The 12,481-nt window shown below is 45.9% G+C and overlaps 1 protein-coding gene across 2 annotated transcripts; it reads right to left on the reverse strand.

Annotated features, from left to right (window-relative positions):
• Window positions 1-1,394: 1,394 nt before the first annotated feature.
• Window positions 1,395-7,443, reverse strand: LOC133883640 (uncharacterized). 2 transcript variants are annotated; one of them, XM_062323015.1, is made up of 2 exons: window positions 4,235-7,443; window positions 1,395-1,584 (listed from the first exon to the last, which is right to left on the reverse strand). In XM_062323015.1, exon 1 carries the CDS (start codon window positions 7,317-7,319, stop codon window positions 4,251-4,253), a length of 3,069 nt encoding a protein of 1,022 aa, XP_062178999.1. In that variant the 5' UTR covers window positions 7,320-7,443; the 3' UTR covers window positions 1,395-1,584; window positions 4,235-4,250. The 2 variants fall into 2 exon arrangements, with proteins under 2 accessions (XP_062178999.1, XP_062178998.1); XM_062323014.1 differs by having other exon boundaries at window positions 1,395-1,588.
• Between the last annotated feature and the right edge of the window lie 5,038 nt (window positions 7,444-12,481).

The following is a 12,481-nucleotide window of genomic DNA, read 5'->3' on the forward strand; positions in this document are numbered from 1 at the left end:
GGTGTGCTATCCCCCACCATTTCCCTGTTGTTTTTGAGCTCGATTCAATCCTCATGTTGTTTAGGCCCAAATTCAACCTAGCTCGATTCAAGCCTCATGATGTTTTCCCCGAACAAGTACGGTGAGAGCCTCTTCTAGAGAGGATACTCAAACTTGGAGAAGAACCTGTGAGCCAAAGGACAGAGCAGAGAAGGACGAGATTTGTATAATGGGGAAAAACCTCTGGCCCCCCTATTCTGCCCTTAGAGGACATATTTATAGAGAATGGGCAAAGAAAATTACCAACCTGTTCTTAAAATATTATGTTACAATCATATGCTTCGAGAGGGTACTTTTATCATTTCACCCTTTACATACCATGCGGTGGCTAAGATACCATGATAGCTATAGTGATACCACATTACACCGTTTAAATATCTCCCAACACTATCATTGAGTATCTTCAGGTTTGGGACTTCTTGGACGGTTTGAAACTTCAAGAGGATGTGTTGGACGACCATTCCCGGGTACATTCGGCCTTGGGTCAGTACTCAGTGAAGTCAACTTATAAGATGTTTTTTTCTGGGAAGCATAGGGTTCGAGCTATGGAAGAGGTTATGGAAGTCTTAGGTGCCACTAATATGTAGGTTTTTTCTGTGACTGACCATTAAAAACCGGTGCTGGACGGCTAACTGTCCGGCTCGCCGAGGTTTACCTCACCCAGCTAGGTGTCCACTGTGTGATCAGGAGACAGTGCAAAACTTGCTTGCCTCCTGTGTTTTCTCGCGGCAAATTCGGTTCCACATCCTGGCCAAGGTGGGAATGTAGCAGCTCACCCCACAGCCAGCCGACGTTTGTTTCAGTGACTGGTGGCTGGCGCAGGGCGGCATCTCGGCGCCCATGGATAGTTGCCGGGGTCTCAACTCTTTAGTTATCCTCTCAGCTTGATGCATATGGAAACACCGGAATGAATTTGTATTTGATGGCAGCGGGTCGCCGGAGCGCTGGCTGGAGCAAGTTATTTGGGATGAGGTGGCGCTCTGGACCATGGCGGGCGCGACGGGCATGTCTGCGTTAGTAGCGTGACGTGCCGGCCAGGAGTTTATTCTTCTGGCTTCCTATGGTGTTGGTCTTTTTTCCTGTCTTACCTTTCGTTTTGTTTTCCCCCTTTTGTTTGTTTGCGGTTTTTTTTCTGTGAGCTTTTGAGCTCTTTTTGTTGACCGTTCTTTTATAATGAAGAACGGTTCTCCTTCCGGTTCGAGATGAAAAAAAAGCCGTGCTTCCACTTGGCTACTCTTCGCATTTGTTACCTAGGGTATGACATTGGGATATTGGCAGAACCCTGTAAGGCCTATGTATATCGTTAATGAATAACTGGGAATTCAAAATTAAGGATATGAATGCACACTTCGATATAGATTAAAAAGACCCTAGAGGCATCTAAATTAAGCACGAATCATCAAAGCGTCCCCTTATGATGATACGTCCGAGTTTTTACATGCGACATAATTATCTCTGCTACAGTATGTACCATCAGGTAGCAACAGCCGTTGATGTGAGCTCATTGACATCAAAACATCCTATGCACCATCTTCACATCCGAGCCTGCCTAAAAAGACGGGAGATTTTCAGCTTGTGCAAAATGCTATCCAACAAAAAGAATAAGAACTACTAAGCATATTCTGGTCAAATACAAGCTGCACAAAACACAAGATTAAAACTTAATATGTAAATCGGCGTTCGTGCTTGTTTGCATACAACATTTAGACATTGCATGAAACCGGAGCACACACAGGAAAAAAACCATTGATTGGATTACAATGATGGCAAGAGAAAAGTTCCAGAGCACAAAAAACATTTAAAAAATTATAATTACTCAGTTCTATGTGTTGAATCGATCTCATAATTTGGTGAAAACGAAACTTGAAACTCAAACTGATATGCTTGCAGTTAACTGTGAACCGAAAACTGAATACTCTGGCATAACCCTCAAAGTTCTTATGGCTCCGAGCTGGTTTCTAAAAAACCGGTCATATTTACAGATTGCTGTTGCCAGGACAAGCAGACCTGACTCTCAGAAAATCATGCCATCTCATCCAATGACTACTCCATTTTGAAACATTAAAAACACTTTATTTCATCTTCAAGATTAAGGTTTTACCATTAGCTTATATTACATGAATTAGTAACAACTACAAAATCATTATCTTGTCTAAGTACATTTGAAGACAACTAGTACTCTAGTGGTACTATTTTTTCATAACCAAGGCATACACTGCTAAGGCATGGAACCAGCCGTTATGTACGGGCCTGCAGGCCCTTATATTGGAATATGAGTAACACTTAATATGTGATTTTGACAGCTACAACAATTTATCCATGACCTCAAAAGATCCTAACCAAGCTACAGTTACTATGAAACTAAGAACATCGCTCAACAAAATCATTTAGAAACTTCTCAAGCAGCTCTTTGTGAATTTTTTTTCCTTTTTGGCAAAATATTAAGCTGTTAATTTGGGGACAAGTTCTGCCCAATTCGTGGTTTGCAAACGATCTCAACTTCAAATTCAGTAGCGAAAACTAACCAAATATGCATTGTAATTTGATTCTCAAGTAAATAATTTGACACTGGCTGGCTGATACCAAATTCATAAACCAAAACTCATCTCAGAACTATCATAACTGGTATTTAAGATATACTAGAATTGGACACAAGCGTTGCAACAACCATAAGGTAGAATTTCCGATACATATAAAAGTCATGGAGTAAAATTTTATATTACTCTCCCCATATAAGCAAATTTGTCTATAATACACTAATAAAATGTGGCTTTGGTTGTAGGACACTATTATTTTTGATATTAGCTCCAGGACACCACGAAATCGTGGTATTGCCTACAGGACACCATAGCAAATTAATCATATCTGGCTGAGGGAGGAGAGAGGGAGATGGGGAAAAGACAGTTCTGCGGCTTGGGACATGTTTTAGCCACCTTGACTCAACCATGTCGGTCTCTCCCTCCCATCCTCCGATGCGGTATGGTGCAATGGGCCTGATCCAGATGCGGTCTCGTTCGACCAGTGTAGCCAAGGCCACCAGCAACATTTTGAAAGCTCTCTCTCTCCTCCCTCGTCTAGATATGATATTTAATTCGCTGCGGTGTCCTGGGGACTATCGAAAATATGGGTGTCCTACACCTAAAGCCACGTTTTAATAGTGTCTTGTAGACAAATTTGCCAATGCTTAATGTTTGTACAGGCATCATAAAGTCAATTGAATGATCGACTATAACTTATTGATGTGGCATAATGTATGAACTCGATTCTTACTCGTATTTACATGATTAAGTATCAAGCTCAACCCCATTGGTTCCGAACTTCTGGTTAGAATTGGGATAATACAAATTTCATTATGGTAAAATCACGATTACTATCCCCTCCCAACCACCATGAATCCATGATTAAAGCATTTCAATGATCAACGGGAAGGAGAGTGATTTAAATGCTATGGAGTGAGCGCTCATTTTGCAGGTAATCATAAGTTCTCTATAGGTTATTAAGTATTCAAAATACATACCATATACTGACTTAGCATCCTTAATCTATCAGCAATGATCCATCAAGTAATATGATCACTAGGCCATTAGAAACTTCTCATAACCTAACAGCAAGACTGCACATTCTGTTAACTTAGTAGAATATTCAGGCTTAAACCTACAGTCCATATTTCACCTTGAACTGATCTGAACCAACTAACCTGACAATTGCATGCTACTTTAATGAAGCATTCAGCTATATCAAGGATACTGGTAACAGATTATAGCATAGTATATACTCAGCCAAGTTGACCTATAGACCTGAAAACTAACTCAAAATATTTACAAAAGATGGTTACTACTTACTAACAAGCCAAAACAAAAGGAGATATAACATCCTCTGGCGATTCCAAGATGTAGCAGTTCAATGGGAAAAAATTATCTAAGAAGCACTATATAGATTAAGGCAAGTGGAGAATACTGCATGGTATGAATCAAGCAGGTTGTTTTGTTTATCTACCATAGTTGTCTCATTAATTATATTATTCTAGTAGTTCATTAAAGAAAAAGTGCTCAGAAAAATAATAAAGGCCTTAAACAATATTTTAGCATTCTACTGATCTACATGCAATGTGCATACACTCTGAAACAAACAGTAAATAAGCACATCTCAACCACACAGTAAACATGGCATTTTCCAGATCATTTAATTCATATACCTGATTGTGAGGGAACTCATTCCTCTGTAGCCAGGGTTGCATATTTTGTTTTTCTGTTCTCCTTGAGAAGATTGATCTCCTTAGACAGTTCTTCAATTCTGCTCCCCAGCGAATCAACAGAAAGCATCCACTCGTCAAGCTTTGAGAACCATTCATACCGGAACTTTCCAATCATTTCATTTGCTGCAGCAAGTTTCTGCTGCTGCTCCTCCAACTGCTTCCTCTCCAACTCCCTCACACTAAGAACAAGGCCACCACCACCAGGAACATCAACATAACGAGGCTTGTTACAAGGGAACTTCTTCCTGTACTCATCAAAAGAGGCCCGGGTCTGTTTCAAAGCTTTCTTGTAACCAGTGACCAACTGTGCCATAACATTCAGATCATGCTCAAAGCGTCTAAGCTCCACTTGATACTTATTCTGTTGCTCAAACCGAGATGAGTTTAGGGATTGGATAATGGCTTCCTTCTGCTGCAGCATGTTAGCCCACTGTTGTTTCTCGAACTGCAAACTTTGAACTTCTTGCTCCATCTGCCCATAGAGCCTGCTTGCCTCGACCATCAAGTTCTGTACAGGTAACGAAATATTTGCATTGAAGACTGCTGATCCAGGTGATATGCTGCTACTGTTGCTGTGGCGCATCTTCTTTTGTTGATTGGACTGAGGAAACTGCTCTTGTACCTGCATATTGTCATTGTACCCGTCACTATCACCGATGTGCCTCTTACCATTATTCCCAAATAAATACGAGGTCCCTGGTCCCAGATCCACTCCATTCTTATGTGCATCAGCCCCCATAGCCAAGAATTCCCCAGAAGACAGGTCATGCACATTCTCCGTCACATTGTATGATGGGGGAATTGAGTTCATAGCTTCGAGGAGGTTTGATGATGTCATCCTTTCCAACGATCCCCTTCCAGAGAAACTGTCAAACCTCAACTCATCCCTCATCTCAGCCTCCCCTTTATTCAAATTCTCAAACTCCATGCCCCCAAATGTGTTACAGCGCTGTAAACAATGTGTCATTCCCTCATCCCCCTTGCCATCCCCAATTCTCCAATTCATGTCCTCCCTACCATTACACTCCTCAAATGCATCATCCTCTGACTCCTCCGCCTCTTCATTGCCACTGCCATCCTCATCCAGATTTTCAACATTCATGTCCTCTTCCACATCCATACTATCATAACCATCAGTAGAGTTAATCCCCAAGCTCAACCCTGTTGCATCCTTCTCTTCCTCCCCTTCTGTCTCCTCAGCCCCCACATCCTCTGCTACAGCCACCACTTCTTCCTGTGTCACCACTATGTCCACTGACGGCCCTTCACCATCCTCTTCTTCAGCCACTGCAACATCATCACTTCTCTCTGGTGCCGCCTCCACCGCATCATCATTATCCAAAGGCATCACCTCATGTGTACCAGGCCCCGCAACAGTCACAAACCCCAAGCCAAATTCATCCATGTCCGTGCCCTTTGCAGGCTCATCCATTGTCCCCAATTCATCAAAGCTTGTACCCTTCGCATCCTCATGAACTGCCTCCGATTCATCCAAGCTCTTGCATTTTGCATCCTCCTCCACTGCCTCCGATTCATCCAAGCTCTTGCATTTTGCATCCTCCTCCACTGCCTCCGATTCATCCAAGCTCTTGCACTTTGCATCCTCATCCACTGCCTCCGATTCATCCAAGCTCTTGCACTTCGCATCCTCATCCACTGCCTCCGATTCATCCAAGCTCTTGCACTTCGCATCCTCATCCACTGCCTCTGATTCATCCAAGATCTTGCACTTCGCATCCTCATCCACTGCCTCTGATTCATCCAAGATCTTGCACTTCGCATCCTCATCCACTTCCTCCGATTCATCCAAGCTCTTGCACTTCGCATCCTCATCCACTGCCTCTGATTCATCCAAGCTCTTGCCCCTTGCATCCTCATCCAATGCCTCCGATTCATCCAAGCTCTTGCACTTTGCATCCTCATCCACTGCCTCTGATTCATCCAAGCTCTTGCCCCTTGCATCCTCATCCAATGCCTCCGATTCATCCAAGCTCTTGAACTTTGCATCCTCATCCACTGCCTCTGATTCCTCCATTGACTTACTCCTCACATCCTCATCCCCCAAGCCCAGCTCCTCTAAGATCTTGTTCCTCGTGTTGGCATCCCCCAACTCCAACTCATCCAAGCCCTTGCTCCTCGCGTCAGCATTACCAAATTCTGATTCCTTCAAGCTCTTGCTCCTCGCATCCGCATCCCCATCTGCCAGCTCCAGCTCCTCCAGACTCTTGCTTTTCACAACGGCATCCTCATCCTCCTCTTCCATATCCACATCCACAGACGCCTCCCGGACAAGCTCCCCTCTGTCCCCTTGCTCCACCTGCTCGAACAGCTTCGGCTTCTGTGCCCAAATGAGCCTCTGCAGATGCGGCCCGTAGTAGCAAACCCCGTCGTCCCTCTTGGGCAACTCGAGCATCTCCTTCTCAACGAGGCCCCAGATCAGGCCTGTCCAGTCAACCCTATGCGCCGCCCCCTCCCTGACCGCCTGCTCCGCGGCGGCCACCTCCTGGGGCAGTATGCACATGTCGTCGCCCTGGAACGGGAGCAGGACGTACTCCTGCAGGAGATGCATGACGGCTGAGGCCACCGCGGCGGGGTCCACGTCGGGCGGGGCCTCCGCCGTGGCCGCGGGCTTCGGCGGGAGGGAGAGCGCCCGGGCGAGGTCGTGGCGGGAGACGGCCACGCGGACGCCGCGGACAAAGCTGCGCTTGCAGGCAGGGTCGTAGTAGGCGACGAGCGGGGCGACGAGATCGGGGCGCGGGGCGTCGGAGGCGAGGTCAAGGTGGGCGAAGTCGAGTAGGCCGAGCGCGCGGAGGGCGGCCTCGTGGGGCGGCGGGAGGGTCCGGGAGGGGCCGTCCAGGGGACGGAGGAGGAGGCTGGAGCGGAGGTGCGCGAGGCGCTGCTCCGCTGCGGCGCGCTGCTTGTCTGTGAGGGGCTTCTTGAGCTTTCCGCCGCTGCCGGCGAGGGGCTTCCGCGGCGGCATGTCTGGATCCGGCTGGGAGGGGAAGGGATCGGCGCAATCGGGCATGACGAGGTGGGGAATTCGGGTGAGGGGGGTCGTCGTGGCGTGAGGGCGCTTGCTTGGGGTTCTGATCTCTCAGCGTGGGTTTGGGCTGGGGGTGGTTTCGGTTTCCGCTTGGGCGTGGATGGAAGAATGGTGTTGCGGGTTGGGTTGGTGGGAGGGGGAGCGGATCTGTATTAGGGCTCGTTTGGCAGAGTTTCTTCTGATTCAAATTCTTTAAAAAAATTGATTCTCTGATAAAGTGATTCTGTGGCTGAAAGTGATTCTTAATGATTATCTAGGATAAACTCTATGAATCAGGAGAATCAGCGTGGTCAGCTTTTCAGGAGAAGCTACTTTTTTCAGCTCATCAATTTCTAGTTCATTTCAGTGAATCAGGAGAAGTGATTCACTCAGGGAGCTAAAGCCAAATTCTGCTGTTTGGCAGAGCTCCTCCAGATTCAGCTCAGAAGTTGAATCTGGAGCTCTGCCAAACGGGCCCTTAGAGTTTTGTCCTTTTAGATGCTAGTTTGTGAGGATGTGTTTTTCGTATATTATAAGAATATGTTTAGTTTGTGGAATAAGATTTTATAGAGTTATATTTGTATATGTAGATTAACTGAAGTTATATTTGTTGAAGAAAAAAAAATTAGTTAGTTGCATCTATTTAGACAGATTGAGCTAAGTTTGTGTTTGGTTAATCAAATCTGAGATTGTATGAGAGGTTGAATAAACTAAGGTTATGATTGATTGTCTATATAAGGATGGTTGTGTGACCTGTGTATAGAGAGTGGTGTGCTTATGCCATCCTAGAATGCATGTACGCATGTCAAAGCATGCATACTTGCATGGCCACAGCGCAAGTGTCGACTCTGGTCAGCAAAACAAAACAACTGTGGCAAATACAGGAGCTGACACCGGCGATAAATCGCGGCCCCACATCTCCTCTATGCTCCCCTCAACAGATCGATTCCTAACCCTTTATCTCTGCTTTGGAAGGGGTCTCGCTGGAGGTTGGTCTCACCAGCACGCATGGTGGCGGGTACGATGAGGTCACCAGCATCAGCCTCACCGGCGATTCCGAACCGAATCCGGTGGATCTTCAGCGGTAGGAGGTCGATCGCCCTATGGGGAATCCATTTGAGGGCTACTCAGCCGACGCGACTCAGTGGAGCTTGGCCAATGATGAGGACAGAGCGGCAGCGGCTCACGGCTCCCTTGGAGGTGCACGCCGGTGTTGGGCTAATGGGAAATCGTCATGCGCGGAAGGGAGAGGAGAACCACGGAAGGTTCACTGAGGCTCATGTTGAACAAGCGAAGCTCGACGGTGGTGGTTCATCGGTGAAGGGCGCAGAGGGTCGTCGGACTTGGGGAAGAAGATGGTAGGGTACCCAATTCCTGGAAGAAGATGGGGTTCTCACAAGAATCGATTAGGGTGATGGTGGCAGGGGCTTTCTTCCTTGCTTCCCCAGGCTCGCGCGCATTGGATTCGAGGGCAGCACGGTGGAAATCGCTCGGCGGCGCTCTAAGCAAGGAGCGAGGAGGTGGCCGCGAGAGGTAACCATAACCATCTGCAAGTGGGCCCATTGCACCTTGCGCTTGCATCAGATCAGCCTGGCCCACGAGTGAAGCTTGATTGGGCTTCACTGCGGATGCAACCGATGAGCCAGACCGTTATAGTGGATTCAGGGCACCAAACAACCTTCTCCACCAGATTCTATGCATGGTCTAAGCCAGGATGAGACTCATGTGAGCAACCAAACATGCTCTAAATGTTCCGTTTCAGCCTGGTTGAATATGTTGATGCATGGAATGAATGACTAGAATAATATGAAATGAAAGCAAAGATTTCCCTTGCCTTTTAGGTGGAAAACAAAGATTTCTAAAAATGATTACATGTTTGGTAGTTGAAAGTCCAAACTACACGTCTTCGGTCGACTGTAAATGACTAAAGACATTGCCCATCTTCAATCGACCATAAAATCGATAAAATCTCAGTTGAGGTGTCTAGCTCATCGAACCTACATTGAACGATAGTTGTACTTTGTTCCAACCCATCTTTTCTTCACCACCGCAACACCACGCTCGTTTCACTACATCGATGTCTTGTTTCCCTGCCTCCCTCCTCCTCCATCAAGTGAATGACCATGCCCTAATGTTGCCCACCACTAATCCTCCGCCACTGCGGCTGGTAGCGCAATGTTGCATTGCCACCTAACACCTTGATTTTCAAAATTACAACTTTTCAAGAAATTTTAAGATGAATAGGTTTAAAACCTATTTTCTTAATCAATCAATCAATATATGTTATTATATTGTGTGCATTACATACTGAATTTTGTTAGGAGCTAGATTAATGCACTGGTGTTCTTTTTCTCTTTCTCTCTTTGGTGTCTCGAGTGAAAATGGTTTCAAAAAGGTTTTTTTTTTAACTCAATAGTGAATAAGTTAAAGATCTTAATGATTGGAATTCATAATTCTTGAATTCATCATCTATTCAATCATTAATCATATTTAATCCTTCTCTAGTTCAATTTAAATTTATTTACAAATTTTTTTTCTAAACCCTAGATATATCTAAACTATCTTTGGGCTAAATCTTGCTCAAGTCCGAACTCTTAGCCAAGTCTTTTAGAAGGCCCAACAAAAAGATCCACGAAATCTATAAATATTCGCAGAGTCCTGGATATCCTCTTCTTCCCACGTGGTTTTAGAGTTCAAGACGACCTCAAATGCAAATCTTGACAATACCAAAGTTGTACGTCTCGTCGAGGGCTTTGATTTGAACCTATGTAACTCCACTTTTGGATAATGGAGCTTGGAGTTATGGCCCCTGAAATCAGTGCTGCGCAGATAAGTCTGAGTTCAAACAGTTTATCTTGTGGTGCATTTTTTAAAATCAAGATGGCATTTTTGGAAGTTCCAATGAATACTAAAGTTATAGATCTTTTCGAGTAATAAATTTAGAGTCCAGAAATGTCAATTTGGAGTCCGGTCGGTGGAGATACCATCCTCAGAATAAAGAGTTGCGAAAAAGAAACCGTAAACGACTCGAACTCGAATCCGAGTCGTGTCCGGCTTGAACTTCACCTCAACTAGCCATCGCTAGCCTTATAAAATAGGAGTTTCATTCCATATACTACACCTGTTCCACACCCCCAAGCCCTAGACGCCGCTGCTGTCTTGCTCGTGTGTCGCAATTCACCGGTGCCGCCGCCGCCGCCGTTGCCGGTGATGTGCTACGTCGTTGTCTCCGCGAATCCTCCTTCCTCGACCATCGAAGCAAGGTGAGGACCCCTCCTTCTCCTTCCTTACTACTTTTTTACTATCATACTGTTGGGGAATGGGTAGGCTACGCTAGCACAAAATAAATTTTCTCTATCGCATTGAACCAGGAAGCCATGCGAGTAGGGGATCATGAATCATTACCACTTGACGAGCAGTGCAGCGGAAGAAGAGTTGGAGCAGACCAATCCAACGTCGTGCGCGTCCCGAGCACCTTTTGAGTACTCGCGAGTACGTCCCGAGTACTCCCGAGCACAACCCGAGTACCTCCGAGCACGTCCCGAGTACCCCGAGCACGTCCCGAGCACCCCCGAGCACATCCCGAGTACCCCCGAGCAGATCAACACCGCAATAGTAGCAGCGCCTCTACGGTATCCACACGTACAAGGATGGAATCGCCGTGCGCCGGTGTGCTAGCACCGCGCGCCCGGATAGGGTTTCGAAGGGAGTTCGGGAATAGAAGGCGGCCAGGGTTTTTGGTGGCAAGATCTGTTTTTCGAAAAAACTCAATGCGCCTTGGCCCCTGCCTATTCTTATATAGAGCACGCTAATGGGCCTTTAATCAACATTAAAGCCCATTATGACTCTAAACCCTAATGGTCCTTTAATCAACATTAAAGCCCATTAGCAGATCCAATTCGCAAACTCGATCGTCTCTAGGGCATATCACCAACACATACTAAGTTCCTAGCCAAGCTCTAGTCCTGGCCAAAGCCCAATCTACGCAGTCATGGTTGTCACCGTCGCAGTCAGCTGCGCCATTACCGATTAGCATCGACGTTCCCGGTCGACCATAGGTCTAATCACCATACCCTTTGTCCAGATCGTGCCCCATGATGTGTCCCATGCCCGCTCCAATCAGATCGGCTACTAGAGCACCGACGCCCCTGGGAACGTGATCACCGTGCCTACTGCCCCAGTTTGGACACATTCTGCAAGGGCACCAGATTTGCATTCGTGTTCCCTACTAATCCAGAAGCTGTATGGATCTGCCATCAGCATCACGACGTGTCCCATAGAGTCTTCAACTTGACCCTCGGATTCCTTCATCGTTTGAGGAAGACACAACTGGAACGTGGTTGCCCACCGCAGCATGTCACAGTCGTCACCCGTCTCATCTCTGCTGATCGTTCTTCTTCTCAATGGATGATCTGACCAAACCCGTGCTATGGCACTGTGTTTCTAGGAAATATGATGGTCTCTATTTAGATGGTTCCTCAAAACTCATAGCCAATCTACAGGAACGCGGACGTCTTTGTTGCTGTATCTATTCGCAGTCACTATCAAACCTAGTAGCAGTCGTCTCTGTTTTGCGGCTACCTTGGACGACCCCTTTGAAAACTGATCATGCCTTTGAGTTAGAATTTCTGCGTTTTACACCATGTATCCCTTATTTCACTGAAATGCCATTGAAAATCACGACTCATGGCTAAAAGTTGGACAACCTTTGCAAAGTATAAAACTTTTATAATAGCCATACCCACGGTTATAGGAGACTTGGATCCTCACATGATTAGTTGGTCATGATAATGGTTTGGCTATAAGTTGATGATACAGGTGATGGTTGGATGGTTATGGTTTGCAAGGTGGTTAGCCTTGGGTAATGTCTAGTTGTTATGTTGTTGGGTTATATTCACTTAATAACTGCTTAATGCTTTTGAATTACATTACTGTTTTCTTTACTCACACTTACGAAAATATACCATGTGTTAGCCTATTCTTGTTGTAAGCCTATATATCATTATCTTTTTCACACTTGTTGAGTGCGTCATGTGCTCACACTTGTTATTTTCTCTATCCCATGCGATATACATGGTGCTGCTCAGTGAGTAAAGATGTTGATGGTTATCAAGATGAGGCTATGACATTCTAGGTGCGTGTCTCCCGGTCAGTTGCCTACAGTG

This window comes from Phragmites australis, chromosome 10, assembly GCF_958298935.1.
Source record: "Phragmites australis chromosome 10, lpPhrAust1.1, whole genome shotgun sequence".
Taxonomy (NCBI): Eukaryota; Viridiplantae; Streptophyta; class Magnoliopsida; order Poales; family Poaceae; genus Phragmites; species Phragmites australis.